This window comes from Colletotrichum fioriniae, assembly GCF_027942845.1.
Source record: "Colletotrichum fioriniae strain IMI 355084 chromosome Unknown scaffold_1, whole genome shotgun sequence".
Lineage (NCBI taxonomy): Eukaryota > Fungi > Ascomycota > Sordariomycetes > Glomerellales > Glomerellaceae > Colletotrichum > Colletotrichum fioriniae.
The window spans coordinates 2183125-2209715 of NW_027076837.1; the positions used below are offsets into that span (position 1 = coordinate 2183125).

The 26591-nt window shown below is 53.3% G+C and overlaps 7 protein-coding genes across 7 annotated transcripts; 4 read left to right on the plus strand and 3 right to left on the minus strand.

Moving 5' to 3' along the window:
• Positions 1-7680: 7680 nt before the first annotated feature.
• Positions 7681-10381, minus strand: HRD3 (ERAD-associated protein; the record flags this gene model as incomplete). Its single annotated transcript, XM_065755976.1, has 4 exons — positions 7681-8057; positions 8113-10083; positions 10148-10297; positions 10354-10381. The coding sequence occupies 4 exons, from the start codon at positions 10379-10381 to the stop codon at positions 7681-7683; spliced, it is 2526 nt and encodes an 841-aa protein (XP_065615216.1).
• Positions 10382-10967: 586 nt separating this feature from the next.
• On the plus strand, positions 10968-12141 carry N0V96_000579 (uncharacterized protein; the record flags this gene model as incomplete). Its single annotated transcript, XM_053193326.1, has 4 exons — positions 10968-11262; positions 11325-11424; positions 11493-11897; positions 11949-12141. 4 exons carry the CDS (start codon positions 10968-10970, stop codon positions 12139-12141), a joined length of 993 nt encoding a protein of 330 aa, XP_053049043.1.
• Positions 12142-12284: 143 nt separating this feature from the next.
• N0V96_000580 (uncharacterized protein) lies at positions 12285-13161 on the minus strand (the record flags this gene model as incomplete). Its single annotated transcript, XM_053193325.2, has 2 exons — positions 12285-12717; positions 12773-13161. The coding sequence occupies 2 exons, from the start codon at positions 13159-13161 to the stop codon at positions 12285-12287; spliced, it is 822 nt and encodes a 273-aa protein (XP_053049042.2).
• Positions 13162-13511: 350 nt separating this feature from the next.
• On the plus strand, positions 13512-14699 carry N0V96_000581 (uncharacterized protein; the record flags this gene model as incomplete). The annotated part of the gene is made up of 4 exons (XM_065755977.1): positions 13512-13563; positions 13632-13784; positions 13836-14283; positions 14378-14699. 4 exons carry the CDS (start codon positions 13512-13514, stop codon positions 14697-14699), a joined length of 975 nt encoding a protein of 324 aa, XP_065615217.1.
• Positions 14700-15613: 914 nt separating this feature from the next.
• On the plus strand, positions 15614-16270 carry N0V96_000582 (uncharacterized protein; the record flags this gene model as incomplete). The annotated part of the gene is made up of 1 exon (XM_053193323.2): positions 15614-16270. The coding sequence occupies one exon, from the start codon at positions 15614-15616 to the stop codon at positions 16268-16270; it is 657 nt and encodes a 218-aa protein (XP_053049040.1).
• Positions 16271-16744: 474 nt separating this feature from the next.
• On the plus strand, positions 16745-17920 carry N0V96_000583 (uncharacterized protein; the record flags this gene model as incomplete). Its single annotated transcript, XM_065755978.1, has 3 exons — positions 16745-16991; positions 17073-17234; positions 17430-17920. The coding sequence occupies 3 exons, from the start codon at positions 16745-16747 to the stop codon at positions 17918-17920; spliced, it is 900 nt and encodes a 299-aa protein (XP_065615218.1).
• Positions 17921-22625: 4705 nt separating this feature from the next.
• On the minus strand, positions 22626-25730 carry N0V96_000584 (uncharacterized protein; the record flags this gene model as incomplete). The annotated part of the gene is made up of 8 exons (XM_065755979.1): positions 22626-22935; positions 22997-23484; positions 23541-24100; positions 24152-24433; positions 24484-24828; positions 24885-25433; positions 25500-25544; positions 25628-25730. 8 exons carry the CDS (start codon positions 25728-25730, stop codon positions 22626-22628), a joined length of 2682 nt encoding a protein of 893 aa, XP_065615219.1.
• Positions 25731-26591: the final 861 nt, after the last annotated feature.

The following is a 26591-nucleotide window of genomic DNA, read 5'->3' on the forward strand; positions in this document are numbered from 1 at the left end:
GTGGTGAATCGACGAAGTGTGGGTAACGATGGATGGATAGGATGGAATGGGACAGGACAGGCAGATGGGGTGTGGAGAAGGAAGCAGGGAGACAGGCGAAGGTAAGAAGCACGAAAGGTCGGGCAGTCGGGTCCCGGGTCCTCTAGTCAGTCCAGTTCAGTTGCTCGGAAGAAGGAGCCACCAAAAAAGCCACCACCGCCCACCTACTGCGTACATACCACATACGCCCACCACAGTGGCACAGTGGGAGTCTGGGAGTTCTGGGACATGGAGAATGGGGGCGAGGCAGAGAGCCAAGTGGAAGGAAGGAAGGCAAGTCTGAGCCAGAAGGGAAGGGGGGGCCTGGGGCACAGAGAACACTGTGAACAGCGCGAGTCTGGGGTGTGTGGAACTCTGGAGGGAAGATGAGCCAGTCAAAGAGACGGAGGGCTAGGGGAAATGTGGAGATGGAGGGCGGGTGAGAAAAGTAGCAAGTCTTTCCCTCTCCCAGACAGAATTCCAACTCGCCTTACCTCTTACCTCAGCATGCTCAGGTCAGCTTTCTCTGGCTCATCCCCGCCATTAGCACACAGCATCAGCCCGGAAAAAAGCAAAGCAGAAAAAGCACCAGCAGTTAGGTACCGCAGTACCTGACCTAGCGAGAAAAAAAAGTGACGAGGAACATACGAGACGCAGCGACGTATACCTACTTAGTTCAAGTTGCGAGGTATGGGCAGGAAAAAAAAAAGGCACAGTTAAGCTGCCCCGTGAACAGACTCAGAATCAAACACTGTGAAGCCTCGACGCAACCAACAAAGATTGATCGCTGCCACATCCACCTTGGCCCACCCATTCGCTGTTGAAGGGACGAGGGGGAAGGACGAAGGACCCGTGGCACCGTGGATCAGCACAGTTTTTTTTGAGGGTTCTCCCTCCCTCGTCTCCCACAGTATACATAGGTGACTAGCGATTCTTGGGAACGGGTGACTGTGCCTGTCTTGTCCCCCTCGTCTGGCTCCTCTTGGGAACCTCGACTCTTGAGTTTTGTGCTGGTCTTGTGCTGGGTTTTACTACTTTTGAGAGGCCCCAGCCAGGTGGCTGCGGCTCTAATTGGCTCCTTTGAGGATGGGTGGTGCATCCGGCCGTGCTCACCTCGCCAGTCACATACCCCTTTACCACAACTATTCCGCATCTGGCGATAGCGGCTTTTACTCTTGTTCCCCCTTGGCGCCAGAAGATGAAAGGCGGGATGGAATATGGAATTGGACGGGGCATAGTATCCGTGGTGGAGTGGACGTGCCTGGACCGTACGAATACCAATGTATCCGTACCTCGATGAGATTCGCCAGCTTCCAGCATATTGGTCCTGTTATTTTGTGATACCTACAAGTTGGTACGGGTACTCTTCTCCAAAGGCGTCGAGTCTCAACAGTCCAGCCTCATGAGCTTCATAGCTCTGGACAGTAAAGTAGCTGATGTACAGACGAGCTACCTAAGTGGCTGAGGGAACTAGAGTGTTACACACGCGACTGTACTGATGCATCTCTCTCGCCAAAAGGTAGTCAATCAACCACATAACTTGCTGGATTATTTCATGGTTTGGCGCTAGGTTTCTCCTTATTTGCGGGGGACGCTGAATTCTGGAGGAACTCTGATCATAAGGAACTGAAGTCAATCCTGGGCGGAAGGATGAACTTCTTTCTCGGCACGGCCGCTTGCGTACTACAGTATATGCATTCACCCACACAAACATCTGGTAACCTGCTAGAAAGCGAGGCCAAGCCAACAACCTTTGCCCGGGGTGCCCAATGGAAACTCTTTTCGGATGTCTGACCATTTCCCCTGGCTTCCCTGGAAATCGGGTTGTCGGGGTCTGGAGAAACTCAACTTGCAAAAGGTTCAGGGACGACAGAACGACACACGGACGTTCAAGCATCTCTACCTTAGGGCTGCCTTTACACTACGGTTTGAACATGCAGCAGTCAGTGTCAGTGGAGGGTTGGTTGTCTTGGTCTGATGTGACTGTGGCTCCATGGGTGTCCCGAGCGAAGGGGAACACAGCAAAAGCATGTCTTGAGAGCTGGCCTTGCCGCCTGTCTACCCTAACGATACCTTGCAGACATATACAACTACGTGCTGATGAGGTGTAGCACTCAGGCGCCTGCTTCCCTCCCTTGGCTACTATCAAGGCACTTTCCCTTCCTCGTCCTTGGGATCGAGGGTCTTGGTTCATGTCTCTCAATGGCAAACAAAGGCGACTCTGCATTAGCGGCCACGACACTAGCCCAGCCAGGCAAACACGCTGCAGGCGACGGGCTGACGGACTTTGACTTGACTGGGGCGTCTCGCACGCACTGTGCTATCCGTCCATCGTCTCTCTCAAGTGCGGATACTGACAGTTACAAAGTATCTTCCATTGGCAATTTGGTAGTAGTATCCCCTAATTAGCATCGTGGCTACCTGCTTGAGCTTCGCAGCTGTGCAGTGCTGTATCGTGCAGGCCGCACATGCATTCAGCCTACATTGCCTTGACTCAGCATCTCCTGCATCGTTGGACGCTATTATGGTGCTTGGCTGGGGGGCTGTTGTTCTACTGCACCTAGCATGCTGCTTGGTTTGGGCACTCGTACGTCGTACCATCTCTTCACTCGGGTTGCGGACAAGAGTGAGATATGACTGACTGACCACTTGACAGCTCGGCTACCATTCCGCTTTGCGACCGTCACTTTTCATGGCTGGAAGGACGGCACGGGTCTAATCCTGACAAGCAGCAGTCATCAAATACTCTCTCGCGCAGTTGGCTTGCTCTGGCTTCTCAGCTATGTGACGGTGCCACGAGTGCCTGGTGCTTGCTACTTTACCACCTAACCTTGTACCTCGTGCAAGCTGGTGGGAAAGGATCCCCATTCGGTGCCGCGCAGCCGTTCGTGACCAGTCTTACCCTCCAGCTGAGTCTGACAAGGCGGATGATGTTCAGGGACGATGCTTGAGTATCCGTCGTACCCTTCAAGTGTTGTATCGCCGTGATGAAGAGACGTTTGTATAGATGACGACAACGATGGGACCAATTTTCCAGAATACAATACAGAGAAGTCTATATCCGCTGCTGGCTGCGGCGGCGGTCGCTTAATTCATGATTCCGAGCCTTGTCCTCGACAGGTATCGCGTGTCTACAATTCAAGAGATGCGAGGGGTGTGTGTGTGTGTGTGTGTGTGTGTGTGGAATGCAGAGGCCGTTGGTGTTGGCACACAGTGTTAGCTTAATCCGGGGTTCATCTCACCATCGAGAAGCCACCTCTTCTCTAGACATACACACTGTGAAGCTTGACCGCTTTCCCATCAGACCACCAGCCCAAGACTGCGGGATTACTGATAATGACACAGTGTGATCCCTCCACAAGCCATCCGACAAAAGCCGGGCAGGGGTGGCGGACAAGGAACAAAAGATCACCTCAGTTCGCGCAGACAAATTGCGGGGAAACTCCGCCAGCCCTGACAGAATTGGAGACGTACCGTCACGTAAGGAGTACCTTATCGCAAATTCTCAGATGCCCGTCGAGGTCTTTTGGCTCGTAGTTCGTACCGGCCAGCGGACTTCTTTCTTACCAGGTACGGAGAACCTCGGGATACCTTAGGTAAGGTAGGTATCCGTAGGACCGTAGGCAATGGAAATTCTATGGACTCCAATGGCACCGGGCGCCACTGGCGCTAGTCAACTTCCACCTACCTTACAAGTACACATTTACCGCGATTACTCAGGTCGTCATCCATTCTTGACTCCAACGTACGCAGTACAGTGAACCAAGACCAGCCAAGCAACCCCCGATTAGCTAGTCGGCTTCGCTTGCCAACTTCTGAATTCCTAGCAAGCTCCAACAACTGAAGGTGCAACCCCAGACTTCAATGCTTGCTGCTTCCAGCCGCGGCCCCGGCTCCAGTCTTTAGACTCTGTCCACTCAGACAAGACCCGCCCTCCGCGGACCTCAGGCGCCCAAGACGACGACGACGACGACGCCGCCCTCGCAACCTCACCCCATGACCATGCCGGCGTGCGGCACAGCTTTTCCCGCACCTCCACCACTTTTTTCGACCTCCAAGGCTCACCGTCGATGTGTCCTAATTTTCTCTGGTGCTTTCCAAGTCATGCTGCTTACTTGCCCCTCGCTCCGAGGTCGGTTATGCACCATACCGGCAATTGTCTTCTTTGCCGGCCCTGCCAGCTGTGGCAGACGCATGCTATCCAAGTGATAGACGGAGAAAGAAAGCCTCACTAACAGCTGATATTATTTCTTCATTCAAGCTCCAATGACAGTTGCCAGCACTAGCATGCAATAGGCTTTTTGTGAGAGAAGGGCTAGCCTAGCCTCGCAGCTTACGACAGACATCACCCCAGTCCCACAGAGCTTCGAGAATGGAGCTCCGTGGGCATCTACTACACATCCCGTGTTTATACGGAGACCCGAGGCGGCACAGCTCGTCCTTCAGCCCATATCTTCGCTAGGGCTGATAAGGCAGCTAGCTCGCTTCAGCTTCCAATGGCAAGCAGGTCTGTCCAAAGCAGCAATCAAAGTCAACTTTTCCTGGTGGAAATGAAAGAGCACCGGCAGCAAGACTTTTGAGACAATGAGGGATGCTTGTCTCATCTGCACCGGCAAGCCACGAGCACCACATTCCAAGTCATCTTACATGCAGATGCAGGCGAATCAGCTATGCGCCAGCCTACATACACGCACGAAAGCAAAGGCCCGCACAGTCTCATGGAACCAACCTACTCCTGCCCTACGAGATATCGCTCGAGCGCATTGACAGGCTTTGAGAGAGGGAGAAATAAGGATGGCAAACGGTCCCAAGTCGACCATCTGGAAGGTTTCCCAGGCATTCATATATGTAGTCACACCTAGCAACAAACAGGACGTCCGAGAGTCTGGTATTTCTGACGGCTGTTTGTATTCGCCTTCGCGTTGTTCTACCACCGGTACTGTAAGTTGACAGCCCTGGTATGGTAGGTCTCATGGCAGGCCGTTCCCTCATGCATGGGCAAAGCCACTTATACGTCGCCGGACGCCACGGCGTTGAGTCTGGAATCTTTTTTGGTAATTTGTAGTCGAGCAAATCCTGCCGACGTGTAGTTTTTGCTTCGATAACCTCCTCATCCACTTGATGCTGCAATCTTGAACGAGCTCTTGTGGTACACAACTCAAGCACCTGGTCTGAGAATGTAAACACCCTTGGCCTAGATCCGAAGAAGAATGATCACTGCGCCTCAAGAACACTCGACTTATCACACTTCTCACGTTGCCCATTCAATGCTGCTGCGGCGAGTGAGGAACAGAATCACATCAAGCCTCTCATCCGGCCTCTCTACACAGAGCATGGCCTTTTGAGCCTTCGACGCTTATCCTAGCTCCTTGAAGCAGTCCTTTTGCATAGAAAGCCAAAGCCTCAAGGCTTCGTCGGCGACGCTTTCAAGAGCTTGCTTGGCATTTTCTTCCAGTTCCACAGGCAGGACAACAAACTGTGGCTGGCAAGGGTAAATCCAGATGTTCAGTACACCTGCCTGTGACACGGTGACTTTCCCTCTCTGTCTATGAAGGTGCATCGTCTAAGCCTCCGAATAATGCAAGTACTCGGCTTACTGTCAGCGGCAACCTCATCCCGCGAGTCCATAAGGAAGAGGACCGACCCTCCCGCAACGCAACATGTGGCTGTAGTTTCGTGTCAGGGTATAGCACCTCACTGCAGGCTCCTTGAGTGCTCAATTACAAGACCAGCAGGCATGGAATCAATGGATAGCAATGTAGCGTAAAATTCAAGTAGGAATGGTCCACTCGAGCGGATTACCGTCGTCTGCCGTGACCAACACTCGGGAGCGTCCGAGAAGACACAACACCTGTCTAATACGAGAGCACCACACAAGCACTCCGTACAAAGTGCCCACTTGTAGTCGTATACGAGGCAATCTTGCCACGCCCCTTATACATCATTAGAGAACCGGGGCAGATACGGAGTGAATATGTGTGATTTGACGGTTGGTTCCCGCCAACGCCCGCTGAGGTGTGGGTTCGATGATGACCTGATCCCCCAGATCCGCCTGCGATGATCGACGGCAGTGCGGCAACTTCCCGAACCCGGACACCGTGGTCCGGCGAAGAAAAGCTTTACACGACACCAACACCAACACCAACACCAGCAGCAACAGGCGAGCTGCGAGCTCTTTAGACCTCCTTTAGTTTTTTTCCTTTCACTAGTTTTTTTTCTTATCAGTCTTTCACAAAATTGAGTCCCATGTCAAGCCGGGACTTGTCTCTGAATATTAATATTCAAGTAGCAAAATACGTCGTGTGCTTGTGGAGTGGGAAGCGTTTCTGATATGGTATCATCGAGGTTCATATCAACCATTATCGCCCTGGCTCTGGTTCAAACTGACTAGACCATGATTCAAACCCCCATCCCCGCAAAAAAGCTGGACATGATCCTCGTTAGCTCAACGTCGCCCTCAACGGTGGCCCTGGTGACGGCCTGTCCCACCGGATCATGAAAGAATGGTTTGGCAGACGTATTCATACTCCAACTTCGATGCTCCCGCATTATACCCTTAGAATCTAACCACATCTCTGGTTTTCCAAAGCGTACCCACTCTGCCACACTGTTGGGGCTTTCTTAGAGCTGTGCCCGGCGAACGAAAGCGCCGTAGTGGACGTGAATCACTCAGAAATAGGGCCTCATAAGTTGGGTATAGGAAATTTGGATGATGTTTATAGTAAGGGGGCGCAAGTTGGAGCAGATCTATTTTTGTCAAACCTCTATACCCTATACAAAAGCCTCCGACAGAGGCCTATTTGTATCTAGTCTCCACGAAAGAGAAAGTGGAGAACTGGAAGTTGATGATGAACTCTGTATATGAGTGGCACTTACTCCTGTTTGAGGAAAAGGCCTGGGATAGGGAGTGAAGGGAATGGTTATGATCCTCTATCGAAAGCCCGAACTCCCCTTCTGACCAACGCATATGTCAACCAGTTCAACGCCTTTTTTTTGAGCACTGTAGACCCAAGAATCGATATGAGTCCTTTCACAGTGGGGTACCTTGCGAAGCTGGATGGTGTGGATCAATCATTGAGAATCTTCATAGACTACTCGTCGTCCAATTTATTTACCCATACGAACATAACCCAAAGAGCCCACGATGAAGTAAACCATGAGCCAAGCCCCGCGCACATTGCCCATGACGTCCATGCACAAATAGATGGAACAAGACACTAACGAACAGAGCACGGGAGCGCATGGTAAGGCGTGGCGAGGGAAACGAAAAGGCCCTAAGATAAACTGCATGTTCTGAAGTTGACAATCTAGTATCAGTATTCGCTTTGAGAAGCCTATTGCTTTCGAAGAAATTCAAATGTCCATAGATTCATATAACCAATCAGGCAAGTGGCTTTATGATTGTCCGCTTCACTATCGTTTCTTTCGTTATCTTGAGTGGTGTTGGCGAAGGAGCAAGTCACCGAAACCAGTGAGCAAAGACTGTAGCGAGTAACTTCATGAATTGTAACGAGTCTTGAGGAAACAGGTCCTATTCCCTGGACATTCCCAAACGCCGGCGCTGAATATGCTCAATCGTGCTCCCCAACTAACGCTTGCAACACCCATCTGACACACCATCTCCAACAGCTACTTATTCTCATCCGTATTCATACAAACGTTTCAATGTCCAATACCGCCAGCGACCCAGTTGTTCCAATCCGGGTTGCCAGGTGGAGGGAAAAGACCCTGGTCTTGCTGTTGAGCCGCGGCAGGTTGACCCTGCTGCCCCTGCTGTTGAAGTCTCTGCGCCTCCTCCTCCCGTCGATGCTGCTGCTGCCTCTGCTGCCTGTAGTAGAGAAGGAGCACCAGGGACAGAGCGAGGAAGACGATGATGAGGCTCTCGGCGATGCCGTCGTCCTCCAGTGGCACGCCGTCTGGGCCCGTCCCGCCGATGGTGTCATCGAATATGTCTTCGTAGTACGGGTCGTCATAGAACAATTGGTCGTCTTGCAGGAAGTTGGCAATCCACTCGCTGAGCGACCAGTCCTTCTTTGGTTCTAATGTGCCTGGTCAGCTGATTTGTATCTCAGGGAATGCTCCGTGTTAACTTACTAGGATCGTCTTGAATGGAGTGAATCGGGCCGTGAGTGAACGTGTTCCATGCGCTTCGGAGGCGCAGCTTCAGTAAGCTCAAGGTGACGGGGAGGTAAGCCTCTTCATTGACCTCGAGTGCTTGGTCGTAGTATCTCTTGGCCAAGTGGAAGTCTTGGGTCAGACCAATGCCATTTTCGTGCATCCAACCGAGGTTCCAGAGGGCCTGGGCACTCTGCGAGTAATCCGAGGCGCCCGTATAACACTGAACGGCCTTGTTTACGTCCGGCTCGGAACCAATTCCGTGGAAGTAGTAGTCGCCCATCTTGACCTGAGAGTCCACGTTTGACTGCCTAGATGACCTCGTCCAGTACATGAGGGCGAGTCTAGGGTTGTTGAGTAGGTTAGGGCGGGTGTGTTGCTGAAGACCGAACCACTCAGGAAGCGGCAGCCAGTCGGGCAGTGGAAGTCGCGACTGGACAGGGTCAAGAATAAAAGCGACGTTGTTTTGCGCGCGCTCATAGCCTTGCTCTGCTGCCATGACGTATTCCAAGAAAGCGAGCTCCTCATCGCCGTAGTAGTAGGCTTGGTTCGCCTCGGCCCACGAGGAAACAAGCGGCTCGGCCTTTTCGGCAACGTTTTTGTAGTAGCCCAAAGCCATCGCGCACGTCTTGTCGCGGCCTACGCCGTTGTATACCATCTCTGCGAGATAGTAGTGAGCCTCAATCTGGCCGTATCTGGCGGCAAGCTCGAAGTAGTTATTTGCAATACGGACGTCCTCTGCCCCACCCTGGTCCAGGTAGAGCACGCCCAATTCGATCTGAGATGGAGCGTAGTCCTGTTCCGCCGCTGCCTTAAAGAGATCGGTGGCCATGGCAACATTCTTTGGCGTCCCGTACCCGTAAAGCATCATGAGACCGAGGCCATGCTGGGATTGGGCATCCCCGTGAGAGATGCCGCGCTCGAACCATCTTTTTGCTTGATCAAAGCTCTGGTCGACACCATCACCACGCAGGTACATGCGGCCAATGAAGCCAGCCGCCTTGCTCGCCGTCTTCTCAATACCCTGCTTATGGTTTTCGATGATACGGCCGTCCTTACGCCAGTACCGTTTCGCCACAGTGAAGAAGTACTTGCGAGCAAGGTCCAGGTCCCGGTCGAGACCCCTCTGCCCCTCGTAGTAGATTCTTCCCAGGTTATAAGATGCCTTTGCGTCGCCCTTTTGCGACATGAGATCGAGGTACTCAATCACATCGTCAATGGCGGCGTTTGCGTCGGAGTTGGGGCTTACTTTGATAGCGTTCATACCGGCACTCGACGCGCTAGCACCCTCACCGTAGACTCCGCCAAGCTCATCAGCGATACGGTACGACTCGACCACCCAAGCCATTCCACCGGGTGGGCCCGAACGATACCAGTCCATTGCCTTGTCCGCAACTCTCTTGTAGTACTTGCTCGCAGCTTCGCAATTCTTCGGCGTCGCAATGCCGCTGTGATGACGGTAGCCAACGGCCATTTCCGCGCGCGTGTCGCCTTGCATCGCTGCGAAAGTGTAGTAGAGTAGCGCCTTTGCCTGGTCGGGAGCAACAACATGGCCAATGCCAGTTGCATAGTAAAGGCCAATCATGTACTGTGCCGTGCGGTTTCCGTGGACCGTCGCGAGGGTGTGGTAATGATCGAAAGCGACCTTGAGGTCTCTCGGGTAGGTGTAGTTGCCATAGAAGTTCATCTCCGCGAGAAGGTACAGCGCGTCCGTGTTATTTTGCAAAGCAGACTGTTCTAGCAGCTTCACAGCCTCCAACAGCGGACCTGTAACCTTGGTCTCCTGTGTCTGGTGGCTACCAGGAACAGGCGTAGCCTTCAGGCTGGGCACGACTTTGAGGGCATATCGGAGCACGGTATAGACAACAGTATAGCGGCGTTCACGTCTCGGGTAGGTTCGGGGTGGAAGCTTAATCAGTTGTTCGATGGCGAGTTCGACCAAGTCCGCTCCTATTGAAAATCAGCTCTGTTAGCCATGATTCCCCCCCCCCACCATCACAAATAGTGTGCATACCGGGCTGCCTCGGAGGTGGGGTGTGGTGTTCCGGGATAACATCCGTTTGTATTTTCGCATGCTTCCCTTCGTCGCTGTCGTGACTCTTTTCGTAATCGTTCAAGACCTTTTGCTCGTCGACACAGAATACAGTGGCTGCCTGCAACAGCACTTGAGGATATGTCAGCTCCCGTTCAGCCGTTTGGATGTAGTGACTTTCGACTTACGGCCTAGCCAGAGCAAAGAACGCCTCATCTCGAACGGTAATTATGTGCCAAATTCGAGCGCACAGTTCCGCGACATGTTATATCTCGCAGATATGCGGTGTCGGGAGAGGGTTTGTTGGTATTCCCTAGCAGTTGCGCAGCTCGATGCTTTCAGAACAGCTGTCCTGGCTTTAGGTCCACGTAGATGGAATTGGGAGCTCCGAATGAACAGGGATAGTCCACTAAATGAGACTTGATTGGTCACTAACTTAGCCGGACGCCAGGTACGCAATACCACCGCAAAGGGGCGCTAGTCTCAAGTGCTGTATACTTGTATAAAGCGGGGTTTTGCATAAAAACGCTTCTCTATCGACCAGTCCTCCACTGCGCTCACTGGCGGCTCTTGCTCAAGTTTCTACGAATTTTGTAATCTGCAAAATTTCGGTCTCAGCCGGGTAGAAGTGAGAAGACGAGCAGGAATCTTCAAATTTGTCAAGGCCATAGAAGAGAGGAGAAATTTTTGAGCTGTCTAAGTTGTGTATCATCAACGCTCAGTAAGTAGTTGCAAATCTCAAATTTTGGTCAAGGGTCCATGCTCATATAAGCCATGCACGACAGTTCAACGTGCTGTGAAGATGTACAATCTGTCTTGCGTTGACGGCCATAGATTTGGCGATGTCTATGTTCTTGACATCCAGCGCCTCAACGCTGGACTGTCTGCCATCTCATCAGATCAGAAACTCGGTCTCTTCGATCCTGCACGAGTGGGACAGGGCCCGATCAAGTCATACCAGACCAACCATGGCAACTTGACATGCCTCAGGACCTTTGACTGGCAAAACTCTGTTGTCTGCACGGCGGGAGAAAATGGGGAAGTCTCAGTCTGGGATATGAGGGAAGCGTCAAAGCCGCAGGTCGCCCATTTTGCGGGTATGTTTCTCATTCTGAGAGGGAGCGAAATACCCAACGAGTTCCACTAACACAATGTTCAGCTACTCAGTCACCCATTCTGTCTATGGCTTGCGACCCTGGAAGCAACACAATAGCACTGGGCACGGAGTTCCAAAACCACTCTGCATCCGTTCTTCTCTGGTAAGCCTTCCTTGGATCATGACTACCCACCACCGCCTGATTACACTGGACTCCTGACACATCCATAGGGACATCAGAGCCGGCCCGAAGCAGAAGCTCCAGTACGATGAAGTTCACAGCGACGACGTTACAGAACTCCGCTTCCACCCTTCGGAATCGCACATCCTCCTTTCAGGATCAACCGATGGCCTCGTCAACGTCTATGACACACGAATTTCGGACGAAGATGAGGTCGTCGTCCAGACGTTGAACCAGGGCTCTGTTCACCACGCCTCGTTCCTCAGCAACACCGAGGTCTACGTGCTGACCCACGACGAGAAGCTGGCCGTTTACAGCGTCGCTGAGGATTGCGGCTCTGGCGCGGCTCTGGTTGATTTTGGCGACGCTAGAGAGACACTGGGCTGCCAGTACATTGCCAACATGACAACTAAGGTTGATGGAAGCGGTGCCATCGTCGGTGCCGGCTCACAAGAGTAAGTTTTGTTCTTGCGAATTGTTAGGAGCGTAATTAACAAGTGAAATAGCCGCCAAGTGTTTGAGTTGGTGCACCTCTCCCGTACGGCCGAAGGCAGCTGGGGATTCGACAGGGCGAACAGCGTCGGTCTGCCGGGAGGCCACGGCGAAGAGATTGTTCGCTCGTTCTGCTTCTACGACGACGAACAGGTTGTTTTCACTGCTGGAGAAGACGGCAACATCAAGGCTTGGAGACCTACGTGAGTCAGAGAATAGAAGAAAGCAAATGTAAAAAAAAAAGAACTCGAGAACGAAAATGAATTGTTCCACAGCTATGCTGCTCATCGCGTCTGGGTATCATCGTCTTCCCCCCCCTTTCTTGTTGCCAAAGAATGACATCTCCTGAATTAGCCGTACTTGTCATGCTTTCCCTTGACCTTCAACATCAATAGCTGCTCGTGGTAGTCGCCTTCCCTTCTTGCTCTCTTTAACTTCCTGACTTCATCGTCCTCGAGCCTACGCCCCACAGCTTGTTCGAGCTCCTTGCGACTGATCTTTTCCTTTGCCTTTTCTTCTTTGTTCGCCTTCAGCCGCGGCTTGAATCTCGCCTGCATCCTGATGCGCCATGTGGAATTGAATGTGATGGATTCTTCGTCGCCTCTGACGTCCGAGGTGGTAACATTGGGTTTCGGTGGCTTGACGGAGAGGAAGGTATCGCGTAGTGTCTGGACTTGGAATGTGCCAGGGGTATCCGCCGTTGCAATGATGTTGAAAGATTCTAACGGCGAGACCGCCGCCGATTTTGCTGATAGTACGCCATTCTTGTCGCATCCAAGATATCTGCGGCATGTTAGCACATGGCTCTCGTCAACAACATTTCGCGGGTTGTTCTTACTGTCCGTGATGGCCCTTGAATCTGAACTGCTCCGTCCCTGTGATCCTATTCGCAACCCACACCTGCCGCACGTCGTGTGGCTCAGCCGTAGACGGGTTGCCATCGACGATATTCTCGATCCCCAGTGTGAATATCTTACCTACGGCATCGCACGCCAGGGCAGTAGGGGGTTCCGTCGGCAAGACGAACATGATGGGCCCGACAACATCCGTCACGGCATCAGCAGACACCCAGCTATCGTCGTCATCATCCACATTTGCCGTCGATGCGGAAGCTCCGCCGGTACGGGTGATCTCCCCGCCCTGCGCGTCGCGGTCCTGGGCCTCGGCTTCCGCGCGCTTTCTCTTCTTGGGCTTCTTGTCGCCCTTGAAGGACAGGGGTTTGACCATCGCGTTGTAGCGGCCGTGTTTCGTGTCCTCTCGTTCCCGGGACTCAATGGGGAAGGTGAAGTTGCGTTATCTTTGTCGCGGTTCTCGGCGATAACCGGTAGGTTTTCTTTTGACCTATGTTTGGTGCGTGCTCGACCTTTGGAGATCTTGGAATGGTGATGAGTAGAGTTCGAGAGACGTTTGGACGTTTTGATTACATAAGGAGCTATCTGTGCCCCTCCCCCACCTTTTAGGTACCGACCCGGCAGGTGGTATCGCGGAAGCTTGTCGATGAGCCTACGATCTGACCGGATTCCTTTTCGTTTCATTCGTTACTACCTTTCTAAACTTCTACAACCCAGATGAACACCATGGTTCAGATCGCACAACCGGTGGTTGTGTCTCTTAACGACCTGAAGGAGGGTGAGTACCGGGGAGCAGGATCGTAGGATGGAACGGATAACAGCTTACATGTAAAATTCACATCATAGGCAACATCCCCTTCGGGACTCTGAAAGAAGCCTTTGGGCCCGAATCTCTGGGTATCCTGGTGGTCAAGGATGTGCCGCCAGAGTTCACTCACTTGAGGCACCAGACCTTATCTTACGCATCTTACTTGGGCAATCTCCCCGAAGAAGAGCTGGGTACGATGCAAATTGCTGCCCGTCTGCCCACCACTGCTTACACATGAGCAGTCAAGCTTGAGAATGAACAGGCCAAATACCTGACGGGCTGGTCCCTGGGTAAAGAAACACTCAAGAATGGCCAAGTTGACACATTTAAGGGTTCATACTATGCCAACTGCGCATTCTACGTTGATGCAACTCTCGACTGTGCTAAACCGACAGCCGAGTTTAACCAGAACAACTTTCCCGAGTACCTCTCGCCTAATATTTGGCCTTCACGAGACGTCCTTCCGGGGTTCAAGCCAAGTGTGGAGAGTCTTTGCCGAGTCATCATTGATGCGGCCGTGTTAGTAGCTCGAGCATGTGACAGATTTGCCGAGTCCGAGATCCCAGGATATGCCAAAGGATACCTTGAACACGTCGTCAGTACATCGAACACGACCAAAGCGCGCCTCCTGCACTACTATCCACAGACGAAAGAAGCCCTTTCCAAGATTGGTGCAGCCGACGATGACTGGTGAGCCGTTGGAATGATACCGCCTTCAGAAAATCACTAACAGATACAAGGTGCTCGAGACACAAAGATCACGGGTAGGTGCCCCCACGCACAGCATTGAAGGTGCTACTGCTCACACACTCGGTAGATGTCTGACTGGCCTGACGTCTGCCATGTTCATCGACGAGAAGGAAACTTCTGCTGCAGTACCTGAAGCCACGAATAATACTTCAGCAAGCCTTCCACCTCTGACAGAGCTGGCCGCGTCTCCTGATCCATCGGCAGGGCTGTACATCGAATCGCGGAGTGGGGAGACGGTTCAGGTCAAGATACCGCGAGACTGCATCGCTTTTCAGACCGGCGAGGCTCTAGAGCGCATCACGGGTGGCAAATTCAAGGCAGTACCGCACTTCGTAGGGGAGTCAGGGCAGCGGTGAGCGACGGGCGCGTTGCGCGTAACACGTTGGCCGTCTTCACTCAACCGAACCTCGGCGAGGAGGTGGACAGTGAGCAACACATAACGTTTGGCGAGTTTGCGCGGGGCATCGTGGCCAAGAATACTGTATCATAAGAGTGTTGTCGTTACGTTCCGTTGATGAGAGTGTATACAAAGCGTGTCAAAGGTCAAAGTCGGCGTGTTGATTGCTCCGGTTTATGTGACTAGTAGTCAAGTGAAGCCGACCCCGAAGTTGAATTTGTCAAGATGGTTCGGGACCACACGGTGGGGCCCCCGACAGCAGGGGCCCGGCCGGTAGTCCCGGAGCTCGGTACGTGGTGTTATAGGGGCCCAGGCCGCCAGTGTATACTCCGAATGGCAGTTCGGAGCCGTAGCTGAATATTCCAAATACTCCTTTTGGAGACTTGAGAGAACTAGCCAAGCCGAGGCCTAGAGGCGCAGAAAGATAGCGCATGGAATCTCTAGAATTGCGTGATGCTAATGGTAAGTTTCAAAGTTGCTCAGTCAGCAAAGCTTTCGTGCGCTTGCATCATGATTGCAAAACCTCACCTATTGGCAGCTAATCTGTGGACAAGCAGCTCTATCAACACCCGGAAGCTACCCCGCCCCCGCTGCCTGCTCCAATGGGCGCCTTTCGTCACCACTCTCTCAGGTAAGGTATCCTTATTGCTGCTGCTGGGCCACCTGCATCGCATATCCTCCAGACAAAGCTCCATGAAGCTCCCCTCGAATGTGTTATTAAAACTGACTCGACGCCCAACCTTTGCGTCGTCTTTATTCCCATTCATCTCATCCTCAAATCCGACGATACTACTTACCAACAGAAACACTGCCCACCTCCAACGCAGCCTAAGCACCACCACCACATCCCGTTTCCACTACACATCACCAACAATGGCCGTACCACCCAAATTCGCAGCTCACAAGCTCACCTTCGGAGCGGAACCCAAGCCCTCGGCCGACGGCGTCCCCGCGCAGCCGCACACCATCGAGCTCTACCTCGACTACGTCTGCCCCTACTCCGCCAAGCAATTCAACACCTTTTACAACGACGTCGTGCCGGCCATCCGCGCGAACCCGGCCTGGGCCGCCAACCTCGAGGTCGTCTTCCGCCAGCAGGTTCAGCCCTGGCACCCTTCGAGCACCTTGGTTCACGAGTCCGCCGTGGCCGTCGTCAAGACCGCGCCCGCCAAGTTCTGGGCGTACAGCGACGCCCTCTTCAAGGCGCAAAAGGACTACTTTGACGCCAACGTCGTCAACGAGCCGCGCAACGAGACGTACAAGCGCCTCGCCAAGCTCGCGGGCACCGTGGGTGTCGACGAGAAGGCGGTGCTGGACTTGCTCGTCGTCTCGGACAAGCCCGACGCCGAGGGCGCACTCAACGTCGGCAACGGCGTGACCAACGACTTCAAGGTGCTCATCAAGCTTGCGCGGTTGACGGGCGTGCACGTTAGCCCCACGGTGCTGTTTGACGGGTACCCGAACAACGAGATTAGCTCCGGCTGGACGCTTGACCAGTGGAAGGAGTGGCTTCAGAAGAACATTGTTTGACTTGAAGGACGGCGGGGTTCGGCGCGGGATCACCGGCTTTGAGTCGATGAGATGCTGTTGGTGCTCTGTCAGCGAGTAGGGAATGTGGCAGGATCTCCAGATCGGACTCTCATGTTAGCGGCCTTGAGTCACCTAAAACATCCAGGCTAGCATAACCAATTCGTACCTGAGAGTCAATCAGATTAGAAGAAGAATAATAATTCATGTCAATCCTAGCTCGTGACAACTAATTGTTGTCCTTCTCATGAGTTTCGGTGATGTTGGAATGTCGTACACCATCCGGGCGCAGATACCGATTAAGTCAAGTCGCGTCGCGTGGGGAAAAATTAATTGGTACCTTACCTACGTAGATGCGTGCAGCGAGCTCATCCGACCTCAGCACTCTCATCTCATCATCAACCTCTAACTCTCCCTAATCCACACCATCTCACTCACTCTCTCACTCAACCCCCTTTCTCTCCGGAAAACCTCACAATGTCCCTTCTACGGCTCGCCTTCATACGGCAACCCCCACAAACGATACGAATCCTCCCAACGATACGCCAATGCGCTCTCCGCCCTACCCTCCGGAAATCTCTTCAGAACCAGCAATGTAGTCTGAGACGGCTCTTTGCCTCCGCACCACCGCCGCCGACCACCGGTCCCCGGGCCGTCACCACACCACCGAACCCGAACTCAGCCGGTGCCGGAGGCTCTGCCGGTCCCCGGGCCGGGAACCCACGTAAGCAGTTGACCCATCCATGCTTCATTCAGTTCACTGTCTCTGGTGTCTGGACAAATAGGCTAACGACGACCTCACCAGAACTGCCCGAGCGACTGCTCATCTACCACGCCGGCACCGGCCGGACGGCATTTCTGGCCTTTTGGAAAATCACCACCGTCTTCTCGTGCGTCTTCTTCTGCTTCGTAGCCGCTCCCAGCTACGTCCGCGCCGAAGACAAGACGCTCACCGAGGCAGCGGGATGTAAGCTCTTCACCCCTCTATCTCACATGCTCACCGCAATCCAATCTCACCATTCCCTATCCTCCTCCTCCTCCTCCTCCTCATGTCCCCTCCCTCATGTCCCCTCCCTTTGCTACACAAAGTCATAGCATCGGATGTCTTCATTCCCTTCTCATATCTCACAAGCCATCACCGACTCACTAATACCCAAACCAGTGGCCGCCTGCGGCATCATCCCCTTCCTCTTCGTAGCCTACACCTCGGCCCCCTTCGTAACCTACATCTACCTCCGCCTTCCCCCCTACGCGCGCCAATCCCGCGCCTTGCTGGAACGATACGTTCGCGCCCTCCCGCCTACGGCCCAGCTCGAGATCGGCACAATGGGCCTCGCCACCCGTCCCCGGCTCACGGCCGTCACGGCCGCCGAGCTCCGCCCCCTGGCCGCGGACAGCGGCCCGCTGGCCACGCGCCTCGGCATCGTCACGCACACCAAGGACGTCTCGGCGCTGATGGCGAAGCGGAGATGGTATCATTACCGTCCCGTCGGCCAGTTTGGTATCAACACCGGCGTTGAGGCGGGCGCCAGGACGAGTGGCAGTGGTAGCAGCAGCAGCAGCAGCAGCAGTGGCGGCAAGGGCGCCAGTCACGGCGTCAAGGATGGGTGGGTGTGGAATATTGTGCGCGAGTCGCTGGGTAAGCGCAAGTGAACAGGGCAAAGGGTCGGTCACTTTGCCAAGCGCGTCCTACCATGTATTCGAGACTCTCGAGTCAAGGAGAGAGAAATGCCGGTCCGGGAGACGGTAGCATTGTACGATTCAAGCAGGGTCAAGAGAAGGCGAAAGTGTGCGTACGCACGTCATGCCAGTAGTGTACACGCGCTCTCTGCGTTGTCAGATTATCTATGTAGAAGAGGGTGGTGTGTTCCTGAGGGTGAGGGCGTGGATGATTGAAAGCCTACGCGGGAACTCCGGCATTCATCACGAGCGCGCGGTAAACCATCACGTTTGATATTGATGTCGAGAGACAAACGAACATAGACTTGTATACTACCAAATGATAAAAAAAGTGACAGGTGATACCTCACCCCTTTCCTGGCGCAGACGCACTGCCACTAGTCATTCAGATTTCGCCACGGCCCAATAACTGCGCGTCGAGTCAAGAAAGTCAAGTCCCAGGAGGAGCTATTTTGGACCACGTCCAACGGAAACGGTGGGATCGAATCATCTTAGCATATCCATCACGTCGTGGAGGGTGTTCGTACTTGCCCATATAAGAGGCGGACCAAAAAAAAAGGATGCTCTACCTAGGTTAAACCATGTTCCGGGAGGCAATCGCCATCCGCATCGCCTGTGAAGCCCCCGTTTTTCGCCGCTGACAACCTCGGGATGTCCAAGTGCCCTCCTCTTCCAACGCCCTTCTTATCCCCTTCCAACTGGGTCCCAAACTAGGGGCCTCTCTCATGTAGAGTGTCAAGAGGTGGATTATTGGTTGTCAAGAAACATGAGGAACAAATGTAACCATAACCGTGCTTTGAAAGAGTCTAGAACCAACACACTCACAAACCGGCAAGGCTAATAACGAAAACGAGCTGACTCTGCGTCTGCCGGGGCCACAGTTCAGCCCCAAAGCCCCATTTCCAGCCGTCACTACCACCACCACTAAGAAACTCACGGCGAGGAATCCGTCCATACACCACCATTTCTACGATACGTTGGTTGGCCGTGTCCCCCCCCTCCCCCGTCCTTCTTCTTCCTCTTCTTCGGCCACCTCCGTCCGTCCGTTGCCGTTGCCGTCACCCGCCGCCGCAATACGGCCTCCGTCCCTGTACCTCACCACACCCATTTACATCCGGGCGCCGAGTAAAACCCCGAAATATACCTACAACTAAACTCCGAAGTCATCCCATCGTACAGGATCTCACACACCTTCCCCCTCTTCTACATTGGTGCCAGTGGGATGGAAGGTAGCCAGTACGTTCAACCCTCCCCGGAAACCAACAAACTACCCATATCTCTGGAATTGCCGATGCCTCATTGTCGCTGCCTCACCGTGTACTTTTACCTGTGAGAAATAGGTAGCAACCTTTCCTTCACCCTTTAAACCCGGTACCCGGCAGCGGCATCCGGTACCATCCCGCAAAAGAAAACATGATGGAATTCAAAAGGTTGAATGCGTGCAGCGCATAATGATCACCCCATCATCCCGATGCAAGTAGTTTTTTACTCGGAGACCAGGATGTCAACGCCCGGGTAAGTCTCGAATCTACCCGTAAGAGCAAATCGGGACTCAATAGTAGAGATGAGATTGTGTCTAGGAACTTTACCTTACCCTAGAGTGACCTACCATTATGCTTGTGTCATGTTTCGCAAAGTCCACGAGGGAGGGAAGGAAGGAGGGGGAAGGGGAGGGGGCAACATCACTTTCTTAAAGTCCGAAACAACAAGATGCACGTCGAGATGCAGTGTATGCATTCCAAAACGACATCACCAAACTTGACCGTCGGCCACGCCGAAAAAACCTACCTAACACTGTTCAATCCCAACAGGGAAGAACAAGAAAGTATGAAGAAGGCCGTCCAAAACATAGGACGAAAAAGGATAACAGAAGCGGGGCAACCCGTGGATTGTGAGACCCTTCCCAGACTAGATATATAATAAAATAAAAAAGATGCGATGAAAATGGAAGTAAGATTCGAGTCTATTGGACCTGCATGCCCCCAGATCACACAGATGGTATGCATGTGAGATAGACATCCTGGAATATTCCTTCCTCCTCCCATCCCTCCCTCTCTTCATCCAGTCCTTTGCGGTTTGCACACCCCTCTTTCAGAGATTCAAACCCCTCATCCTGCAAGCCACGCATATTCTTGCGTCAACTTTCCCACGCATTTCACACCTACATCGGCGATACAGGAACCCGGTTTGGCCGTTGCGCGGCCAAAGAGAGAGAGAGAGAGAGAGAGAGACTACCGGTACGGGTTTTGGTACACTAGGTATTCGTAGGCGACCATCGTCGCAAATGTCAGAAAACGTGCCAATGCCAAACTCTAATGGCGATCTCCCCAACGAAACAACGTCACTCAGGCCCAGCTAAAAGGCCGCTGTACTGTGTAAGACACACTCCCACACTCCCCACACTCCGTCCTGCATACCTGATGTAGGAATTGCGGTATAGTAAGGACAAATCTCCAACATCTCTAAACAACCCTCTTCATTCCCGCCGCTGAACACTTCACTTTGGAGAATCTTCGAACCCGACCCGAACCAACCTGGTCCCAGCTGCGAAACACAAGGCACAGATACACTACCTACCCATGCCAGCGCGGTGCAGCTTTTCGCCGATCTGGTACACGTACCCACGCGATGTCTTTCTCTCTCTCTCCAAAGACTCTCCAAACTTTTCGAACTCACCGTCCTCATTCCCTGTCCCCCGTCATTCAAATGAGTGACGAACGTGGACTGTTCTCGACCCTGCCCATCACTTTTCGTGTTAATTTTAACCTTTGCGCCTGCGTGGAAGGGAAACCCCCGGCCCCCCGCCGCCTACCTTACGTACTCCGGCAATCGCCCAATCCTACCAACGGCAAACCACAGCGGCAATCGTCGTCATCGTGTGAAGCGAAGCGAAGCAGCAGCAGCAGAAGCAGAAGACGACGAGAAGAAGCTAAATTATGCGGTTTTCGTCAGCGGTGATGTAAGCTTGTGACTGAACCGTCTCACCCCATTGAAGTTTCTAACCGATGCCCTCGACTCCCTTCCTTTGGGCCCTGGCTCAAGGGTCCCCCATTGAATGTCACTGCTCCCCACACTTTCTCTCGCCGATCAACGAGGACTCGAATCTACTCCGTACATACTCAGCTTTCCGAACAAATACCCCGACATCCGACTCCCGGCTTCCGCGCCGTTGCTCTCTCTTAATCTCCAGGCTCCGTCTGCGGTGCGGTATTCTCTAGGGGGGCGGGGGGCGGAATAGCCGACGGCGATATGTAAATGTTTTCGTGTGAGATAAAACGCGTAGTCGCAAGTACCGTTGCTGTATAAGCGAAGTCAGACGCATCACGTAAGTAGGTATACCACCCGCCGTGCTGCCCCAAAAAGAAAAAGAAACGCTTTTGCCGACCGCCGAGACATACCTACCTTAACCTCACCTTCAACCTGTCGGCCAGCCCGTTTGCCCCGTCAAGGCTCAACGTTGTTTTCCAGTGGGGGTTCCCTTTTCATTCGCCCTCTGACAACCTACGGGTGTGTGGCGTGTGTGGTGTGTGGGTGAACGAGTGTTGCGTACCCACATACGGGGAAAACATCTTGTTTTTTTGCCTCTGCTCGTGCATGTCAAGACCCGTCCGCGCTCGAAGGAAGTTGAGACCATCTGTTTATGCAAAGTGTGTTTGGGGGGAGGTCTTCTCAACGTGCGGCTGAATGAACCCTGTGAACATGTCAAGATCAGATGCCGTGGCCAATCAACTCGTTCAATCGCGAGACTTTGCGACCGCTTTGGGGACTTCCCGGTAGGAGCTCTCGCCTCGGGCACCTCACATACACACGCCACACCCAGATCTACCCATTGTCGACTTCCCTTCTCACCCCCTCCAAACGTCTTACTTGCTTGCCAAGCAAAAGAGACAGCCAATGCCCGTTTCCGCGGGTTGCCTCTCGTTTTGCCGGCGTCTTCTTCACTTCACATTGCTAGGTGGTCTGAATTTGTATGCGTGCGCAGGGTGGTATCATGTCCGTATTGATCGGTCCAAGTCAATGGAAGCAACAAAACTCTTCTCTCTCTCTCTCTCTCCTCTTACATTTACTTTTTGGGCCTTTCCATGGATGTGATAGTAAGCAAATAAGACTCCTCGTTCGCGATGCCGAGGTGAGCACCGTCCGTACGCCGAGCCGAATTGGGCCGCGTTGTTGGCCCCGTCATGAAGCAACATGCCAAATGTAGTAATACAGTCCAGAAATACAGACCAGGATACCGCTTCGCCAATCTTCCCCCTCTCTCTTTCTTCGCACCGTCCCGAAAAAACAAAAGCCTCTTGGGAGCCCCATTCCCGGTTGGGGGCCATGCTTCCGAAGGGGCATGAGTGACGCCGGCGCCCGACATGGATCTTCCGTTGAGTTCCCCTCCTCCTCATTTTCATCGTAATCGTGTACATGTATTTCGTCGCGAGAATAAACCGTGTATAAGGCGGACAAGGACCGTATAAAGCGAAATTCCAAGATATGTACGTGAATCGCTGTAGCTGAGGGGGCACCTGTTCGTCGGTCCAAAGGCGTTTCGTGGAGGCACCCCGCAGGCTGGCGAGTGTTGTTATGAACCGGTAAATCGTCGTCGCTATACCAAAGGTGTAAAACATCCCGTAGATGTTGCCGACAACAAGGTTAGGTAGCTTTGAAAAAAAATCAATTTGAAAACGGCTCATCGCCGTTTCATCATAGGACCACTGCCATCGTAATCCCAGGCCCGCTTGAGACCGCCTTCGTAGACACTGGCCACGGACTCCTGCCACATCGCCGGCGAGACAAAAGTCTGCACGGGGGCTGCAGAGTATTGCTGCGCCAACTGTTGAGAGGCCACTGGGAGAGTAGCATTGACAGCCTGAATGTCTTGGAGAGACGGGGCTTCGGGTGCACCTGAAGACGGAGAAACACTAAGCGAATTGGACTGGGGAGGCAGCGTCGAAGGCTGTGGTTGGACCTGAGGCGTACCGAAAGACGTGTTCCACTGTCTGTAGACATGTATTAGCAAATGCCTCCTTTAGAGATGGGTGATTGTCGACAGCAACTTACTCAAAAATACGTGCGGGATTCCACGCTGGCGCATCCGACAACGACATGGTTTGCTGCATTCCCGGCGCTTGGGAACCTTGACTTGCCATCATGACGAGTGACTGTATAGCAGGCGAGTCACTCTTGGTATCCACAGGTCCGGCAGAAATAGGAGGTGTAATGGGGTGGCTGGTATAACTGACTTGGGAGTGTTGAAGGTTCTGCGTGTCCAACTGGTGGTCCAAGGAAGCAGTGCGTGCCATACCCGGCCTGTAACCCCTAGGAGGACTGGAATGGTTGGATGATTGGGGGCTGCCGTAAGGGAAGCTGGGCTTAAGGACAAAGGGTTTCCTGACGTCAGCAGAAAACGCTTCGCGCACCGCGTCGACTTGCTTCTGCAGGTCGGCCATCGGCCAAACCGACATGACCCTTTCGAGTACCCGCATGTGTCTCGTGAAAAACTCTCTCGCATCAGTGTTCAGATCAGGGTCTGGAGAGACGACGGCCACCTGTGTATCATTAAAGTTAGAGAGCTAGTCACAGGGAATCGCAGATCATAACCCACCAGATGGAGTACAATGCAACACAGTCCACAGTAGACAGTGAAGCTGAACCCACGAAGCATACACTGCAGTCCAGGAAATCCGAACGAATTCAAAACCGCCTCCTGGAGCCGGCATAGAGCCTTGGCAGAAGAATAGCAGATCATCATGTGCTGCTTCCATTGCCCATCTTGCGCGTTCGGGTCCAGGAAATTCAGCTGTGGCCGGTGAAGCAGAATCAGGGTAAGATAGTAGTAGGAATGCAAGTTGCCGATGTAAGGTGAGGAAAGCCATGGTGGCGAGCCATCGGGCGGGAAAGTAACCGACAAATCTGCGGGAAGGTCGTTCAACCAGGCATTCAAGGCCGGGTTGAGCTGCACAAATTCGGGATCGACTCCCCAATCCTTAGTCTTCTTCTTCTTGAGGTGGCCATAGGCCGTGTTCATGCGGCTGACGTTGCGGACAATCCGTGCGAAATAGGTGAAGTTGCGGGTGATGTGGTACTCAGAGTCGTCGCCTCCGGGAATTGGACGTGGGACGCTGAAATCGATGGAATCCAGCTCCACGGCGAGATCAGTCCGGCCTAAGGGAGTTAGCAGATTCTACAAAAAGTCGAGAAAGACCAAGTGCCAACCTTGAGGAGAACCAATCATGGTTTCACACACAAAGATAGACTGCCAGATTCGACTCTTCATCTGGCAATCCAAGGGAGAAGAGCCACATGGCCTCCCCGCTTGATGATCTGTGTAGTGCTCGTCCAGACCGAGATCCTTGCCCATTTGAACACACTGGACAATCGTCATCCACGAACGGTAGTAGTAACCACGCTTGGGAGCTGCCTCCCGAGCTTTCAAGATGAGGAGCAGGGCCTGCAGAGTGCTCAGCCTCGGTACGTCCATGAAAGAGTCGGCGTGCTCTGTCATGATTGTCAGCCTATGCTTATCTAACAGATAATTTCTTCCATACTTGTTGCTAAAGCGAGCCACTGCTGCCCTTGAGCAGGGTCGTCGGCCAGTCTTCCACCCATGGCGAAAAGAGCTTCGAGAATGAGAGGCGATACGGATTCTCTGTTCGTATTCCACTGGTGATAGAAGACGCTTTTGCTGAGAACAGGTACGTAGGGATGCACGTGGCTGAAGAAGAGATCGAAGTAGTGCATGACCGTCTCGTCATCCGGCATCAGTTCAGGCGGAATGCGAATCTTGAGGCCCGGTCCGGTGATGATTGGCGGAAGAGGGGTCTTATACTCCTCGTCCTCAAGGGCAGGCTCCTCATCATGCAGAAAAGAGGCCTTGTTCCTCAGATACGGTGCTGCATTCCGCGTCAGTAACTCTACTACGTAAAGGAGGCTGCGAAAGCGGGTTTACCTGTTCCAGCTTCGTTGACCTTCAGGGAGCCCAGAAGATCAGCAAGGTCTGATTGCTGGTACGAGCCGTCATTGGAGTAAGTGTCGGGAGGAGAATCTGGACGTTGACTCTGCTGAAGAGGCGGTGTTGGGAACACATTCTGACCGGTGTAAGGCTGTTCCATCATGGACGACGAGGGAGAAACTGTAGTGTAGTGCATGTTATGTTGATGGACCTGCTGGTCGGAGTAGTGGACAGGTGGAAAGACGTTGGGATCCGAATATGCGCCCTGTGCAGCATACATCGAAGGGTTGGGCTTCTGGCCCCCGGCCATCATGGACTGTTGCTGCATGGGAACTTGCTGGCGAAAGCTGTTCTGCAGTTGCGATGAGGCGGCAGCGAACTCATCCCCAACAGGCTCATAGGCGTCGGTCGAGGTGCCATCGTACTGACCATTGGGGCGCACACAATGGAGCTTGAGTCTGATACACGCCGAGCAGGGCCAGGTGTTCGTTGTGGCCGCGTCGCACTTGATCTTTCTTCTTCTGCATCCTTCACAAGCTCTCATCACTTGATTTCATCAGTTTAGCTAGACTGCACACATGGATTCGTTTGTCCAAGGGAAGGTGAGCATACCCTTCAATCGTTTATGACGATTGTGTTCATCCACGAAGACATAATCTACAGAAAGGCACATTTGGTTAGACGAGACGTTGCGGGCAGGCCGGAGCAGAGGGCGGTAGAGGTGAAGATGGATGGCGCACTCTTTTGGGTTTCCCGTTGAGGGAACTGCTGCGGCGCGAAAGAGAAGCTACCCATCTGGGAGCTCTGAGGCAAGATGCGCCTCACGGAGGGATCGTTTGACATTGTGAATTCGGACGTGACGTGTCGATTTGTTGGTAGCGGTGAGTGTCGTGGAAGTAGCCTCGAACGGAGAGCGGAGTCAAAGAAGCGGTTACATTCAAGCCCGTTGCTTGAGTTCTGGGTATGCGTAGCTGGCGACGACCGTCCCGACCTGGCCGCGCACTCGGCGGCTTTCTCTCTCTCGCTCGCTCGCTCGCTCTCACTCTCACTTTGAGTGAGTCCTTCAGTGCTGGAGATGTCGGTGACTAGACAGACGTGTCTTTGTGCCAAAGACCTGTTGGAAAAGAGGAAGTTGTAGGAAAAGAAAGCACCAGAGGGGAGTTGTGTCTCGAATTTCTCTCTGGGAGCGCGCTGGGCTAGGAATTGTCCGGATTGGTGGGTGATGGTGAGGGGGGTACGCGGGAGAAGGTCAAGCCTTATTATGAATGGACGACAGGTCCCGGCGTGAGGCGTGAAGGGTTGACGTGGGTAGACCTAGACGGGGAGGCGACCGGGGTAAGGAACAAGATCTGGGCTGGGTACACACAGGCAGGGTCATATCACTGAGCTGCTGGGGCCCAGAGGAAACCGATGTTCGATGATGGATGCGACCAGGAGTCGATGGGGGGAGGGGGGCCAGGATCCAGGACTGCCTAGTATGGCAGGGTAGGCTAGACAGTGGTGGACAGTGCTGTGAGGAGGTGAGGATGAGGAGAAGAGGAGCGGCAGCGAAGGAGAGCGAGAGAAGAGGTGTGTGTGCGCGTATGCGTGTGTGTGTGTCCAGGGTCGCAGGAGGCGGACAGGGTTGCGTGAAGGTAAGGTATCCGTACTCCGTAGTTGCAGTGTGGTTGTGAGGTAGCGTCGTCAAAGGATGTTGGAGAGGGA